The sequence below is a fragment of the Gossypium hirsutum genome, chromosome D10, assembly GCF_007990345.1.
Source record: "Gossypium hirsutum isolate 1008001.06 chromosome D10, Gossypium_hirsutum_v2.1, whole genome shotgun sequence".
Classification (NCBI taxonomy): Eukaryota; Viridiplantae; Streptophyta; class Magnoliopsida; order Malvales; family Malvaceae; genus Gossypium; species Gossypium hirsutum.
Genome location: NC_053446.1, coordinates 9,244,320 through 9,249,744, shown reverse-complemented (window position 1 = coordinate 9,249,744; position 5,425 = coordinate 9,244,320). Strand labels below are relative to the sequence as shown.

The following is a 5,425-nucleotide window of genomic DNA, read 5'->3' as shown; positions in this document are numbered from 1 at the left end:
ATCTTTTTTTATTCTAAATTTGTATTTAAAGTTACATTTCATTAATTGATTTAATTTAATAACGATAACTAAGTTAAATCATATTTTTCTTTTGATATAATGCTTTATTTGACTCTCAAACTATATAAAAAAAAGTTATTTTAATCTTTAAACTTACATTTTTTTTGTCAAATCTTCCTAAAATGGATGGAAAACTTAACGTTTGTTAAATTTGCTGACATGTCATACACATGGATTGCCACAAGGATGGCATGTCAGCATTTAATTAATTTTTAAAAATTTTAAAAATATTAAATTTTTAAATAATTTTTATATTTTTAGTGATTTTAATTTTAAAAATACTTTTACAATTTTTTGAATTCTTAAAATTTAAAAAAATTAATTAAATATTTACGTATCATTCATGTGTATGCCAAATTAGTAAAATTAGAAAACAATAAGGGTCTGTCTGTTTACATGTAAAAGGTTTTACGGAAAATGTTTTCTGCATTTTTCTGTGTTTGTTTCACAGAAAACAGCTTGGTCAACAGAAGATGACTTACAGGTTAATAGAAAATAAGCCTTTTTCCTTGTAAAATGACTTATCCTTTTGAAAAGCGTAAGTTATTTTCCGGAAAAAAGCTCCTTAATAGATAATTTTACTTTTATATATAACTTAAATCATGTTTAATAATATAATAAATTTTATTTTTATTTTTAAAAATATTTAAAATATTAATATAAAATATTATAGTTTTTAATATTATTAAATATACGTATTTAATTATTTATATTTAGTCATATAATAAATTATTAATATAATTAATATAATTTATTATTTTTAATAAATTATTTAATATTTAAATTTTATTTTTATAGTAAATTTTAAAAATAATAATTTTAAATAATATTATTCACATATTATTGAAAATATTAATATTAATTTTTTAATACTAAATATTTATTGCAATTATGGATATATTAATAATAAATGTTTTGTGGTATAAATGTTAAAATATGTCATAAGTCTATATACTTTTCACAAATTTATAATTTAGTTTCTGTACTTTTATTTTCAAGAATTTAGTCCCTCTACTTTCCAGATTTGAAAATCAAGTCCAACTGCTGACATTGTTGATTTTTTTTTGTCAATTTTGTTAATGTCACATTTGTAAATAAAAAATACTCAGTTGGTAGTCATGTAACTAAAAAATGATCATTGCAATGAACCTAAATTTAACAAAATATTTTTAGTATATGTAAAAACAATGTAAAATATAAAATTATAGATATAAAATAAACTCAATTAAACAATGAAAAAAAAATCTCAAATGTATATTTGTTTAATTGAAAACGACTTCTATGAAATATTTTTAAAGAATTTTCTAAACAAAAGAAAATATTTTACATAGATTTATCCAAACACCAGAAAATATTAGCTTTTTCAGAAAAGTAAGTCATTTTCCAGAAATTATTTTCCGAAAATTATTTTCAGTGAAACAAATGAGCCTAATTTTTCTATTTATTTTGGAGTGATTTGATAAAAAATATAAATTTAAGAACTAAAAATATTAAATATTAAATAAACGACTAAAACAAATTTTTTTATAAAATTGAAGACAAATGGCTTTTTTTATATAGAGACAGTCGAGGGCCCTAACTCACGTATTTCTAAATACAAACATTCTTTATTTTTTTGGATAATAATTAATAATATTCTTTTTGTGGATATTTATTACCTTATATTAAAGGAAAAAAACACGTGGGCAATCATAATTTAAATGCCGAAAACAAATAAGAAAATGAAATTTCCAATCGAGCATTCAGTTCTGTCTGAAACGTGTTGCATGTTCCTCCTAAAGGCACTATAAATCTTCCGTTCAACGTCTACTTTTTCTATTTCAGTTCAGTCCCTCACATTTAAACTCAAAATTCTTCACTGTTTTTCCCTCTTTTGCTTCAAATTAAAACACCCTGGATTAGTTATAATAGAGCGGAACAAAAATGAAAGCAGGTTTGGGTGTAGATGGCGAATATATTTACGAACAAGAGAAGCATCTCACTGTTCTTAAAACTTCTCTTTTCTTCGCCAACGATGGCTTCATTGTTTACGACTGTAAAGGCCAGTTACTCTTCCGAGTCGACTCCTACGGCCCTCTTCCTCGTGATAAAGGTCAACTTGTTCTTATGGATGCTCATGGAAAATGCCTACTCACCCTAAGAAAAAAGGTATGTTTCTTCATTTTCTTTTTAATTCGAACGATTTGACTCGGTTCATGTAGGGTTAGTTAGTTGGCGTGTCCTTCTCGCAGAGGCCGAGTTTGCATCAGCGGTGGGAAGGGTTTGTAGGGGAAAGATCGGAAGGACAGAAACCGATATTCAGTGTGAAAAGATCATCAATAATCGGACGGTGTGGGATGATAGTTGAAATGTTGAACAATCCAGGAGAGGAGTACCAGATCGAAGGGAACTTTGGGCAACGAAGCTGCAAGATATTGAATGCAAGGAAGGAATCAATGGCTGAGATCAAACGGAAAGTTGATGCTTCGAGGAAGGTGGTACTTGGGAAGGATGTGTTTTTGCTTTCCTTAAAACCAGGCTTTGATGGAGCCTTTGCTATGGGGTTGGTACTTGTTATTGATCAGATCCATGGTGATGATTATGTCCAAAATTATTATGAGGCTGAGGCCTTCCCTACCACACACCGCTAATGTTTCTAATTTTTCTTCTATTATTATTATTATTATTATTATTATTATTATTATTATTATTATATTTTCACTTTTTTTTATTTTTTATTTTTGTAAAAGGGATGCGGAAAATGCTTGCATATAATGTGAAAAAGATTGAGAACTATAATATAACGTCCCTTTTAATATAGCTTTCTATTTTTTTTTTTAAATTGCATTTAGATTAAATTTGCATAAATTAAAATAAACAACAATTTTCTTTCGGGAGAAGCAAGTTTGAACTTTGAAGAATATATTATTTTAGAGTAACAATTATGAGCTCTAAACATAAACTATAAAATAGATATAAAGAATAAAATAAACAATAATTTGGCCAAAAAAGGAAAGAATAAAAGGAAAAATCTTTATCGTATAAAGGCGCTTGAATTTTTTTTTTAAAAAAAATCAATTAAGTTCTTCCGACTTTTTTACATCCAATTAAGTTCTTCAACTGAGAAAATTAATCAAATAGACCATTTGACTAACGTTGATCATTAAAACTAACTGAACTTATGTTGTGACAATTACAGTTGTTTAATTGTTTTTAAAGTTTCATTTTTTTCCACATGGCAAAATGATATGGAATTTCTTAAAAAATATTATGGAATGGAATTTAGTTATTAAAATAATACATTTATAAATAAAAAAATTTTTGGCCTTCAAGTTCAAACTTTTCTAAAAATGAGGAATCCTTTCTTTTCTAAACCTAATTGTCGTCACTCACCATCTTATTACGGGTGAAACTCCATTTGGTTCTTGTTTTAACATCATAATAAAACCCTTTCTTCCATTCTTTCTCTTTCCAAAATGATTTTCTTTGATGCTATTAAGAACTTTGTGAATCTAGACCTTGGGTTCAGAACTCAACCCATCCTCATTATTATCATTGATATCCAAATCTTTTTCTTTGTAAATTCAATGCTTCGGAAGAATCAGAGGAATTGAGTGAAAATTTTCAATTATCCAACATAGAACAAATTTGTATCCACCATAGGATTTTCTAATAAAATATGGGTTACAAAGAATTTTTACAACTTTTGTTGATTAGTGTATTGTTAGTTTTTTTAGGAAAATTTTTAGACTTGTTTGTCTATTTTTACTAACCGATCACTTTCTTGTTTGTCGAAACCATTTTTTTGAGAAATAAAAGTTTTAGGTTGTCGACTTAAAAAAAATAAAAATTGGGAGTCGCCACCAATCTTTTATTAGGGTTTGATTGGATCACCTAAAAAACAGCTTTGGTCTACGAGTTTAGAAAACGGGTTCGGGAGTCAGTTACGTACGAGGAAGGATTAGCACCCTCGTAACGCCCAAAAATTGGTACCTAGTTAATTAATGTCTTAATGTCGAAAATTTGAAAAATATAATCCTTAAAAACTTAAAACGTTACGTATTAAGACCCTTCTCATTTCAGAGAAGAAAAATGCCACACCCAATGCGTTAGGGCACAACATTCTAATTTCCTCCAAAATGAATTAGGTCAGAATACTCGTATAATGAAAAAATTAAAAGAATATCCATTTATCCAAGATTTAAGGAATCGCGGCCCAATACGTTAGGGCACAATTCCTTTAAAATCCCAAACTCGGAATATTCCCTTTATTATTTTTTAGAAAAAATTTCATTTCGAGAAATCAATGCGTCACATCCAATACGTTAGGACACAACGTGTTGAATTCCCAATAATGAATTCTTATTTTTTTGATTAAAGAGAAATTGCTCGATTGTTAGATTTAACGAAGAAAATCGGAACCCAATACGTTAGGGCTCAATTTCCTTGAAAATCCTAAATACAAGCATTTATCTTAATTTTGGAAAGTTTGAAATCAAGTAAAAAAGTGATGTGATGTTACATTAAATATACAAGGCAATAATAAATATTACAATAGCATAGAAATAATATGAATAAATAAATAATTATGACATACAAAATATCAAATAAATGGGCAAGATAATAATAAACGATATGCAAACATAAATTGATAAGCGAATAATTAAAATAAATAACAAAAAGTGCATACAAGTATACATAGAAGTATATATAGGTTTGAAATAAATAATACCAAAAATAATTAAATAAATAAAACAAGTATATATATTTATACAAGTATGCGAAAAATAATAATTTCAAAATAAAACATAATACATGCTCTTTTTTAAAAACATATATATACAAAATAATAATAATTACATATGAAAATTATAAGATAAGATAAAAACAATTGCATTATCCAAAAAAAATATTGATTTTTAAAGAAAATATGAAAAAGGGACTAAATTGAATTGCAAGTAAAAATATAGGGTAAATCTGCAAATAAATAAAATCTGCAGGATTAAATTAAACGCAAGAATTACATAGAGGGGCTGGAAGGGCAATTTTCCCTTCTCCTCTAAAACGGCACCGTTCAAAAGGATTAAATTGGAATTTAAAATAAATAAAAGGGTAAATTAAAAAAATAAAAAACTTAATTACAAAAACATTAAAAGGTGGAGGGGCTAAATAAAATTCGCAGTGGTATCACCTTCTCCCCTTTTTTAAAATCGTAAATAAGTAAAAAAATAATCGAAAGAAAAAAATAGTAAGCCACCTTTAAAAAACTGCCAATCGTTCTCTTTTTTATTCCTCCTCCCTCTTTTTCCTCCCCCTTTACAATGAAGGGAGAGGCCTCTATTTATAGTAGAGCCTCCCCAAATCCAACGGTACAGATCAATTACAT

The 5,425-nt window shown here is 26.8% G+C and overlaps 1 protein-coding gene across 1 annotated transcript; it reads left to right on the top strand.

The window, feature by feature from the left end:
- Window positions 1-1,817: 1,817 nt before the first annotated feature.
- LOC107915856 (protein LURP-one-related 12) lies at window positions 1,818-2,870 on the top strand. The gene is made up of 2 exons (XM_016845056.2): window positions 1,818-2,208; window positions 2,292-2,870. Exons 1-2 carry the CDS (start codon window positions 1,984-1,986, stop codon window positions 2,688-2,690), a joined length of 624 nt encoding a protein of 207 aa, XP_016700545.1. The 5' UTR covers window positions 1,818-1,983; the 3' UTR covers window positions 2,691-2,870.
- Window positions 2,871-5,425: the final 2,555 nt, after the last annotated feature.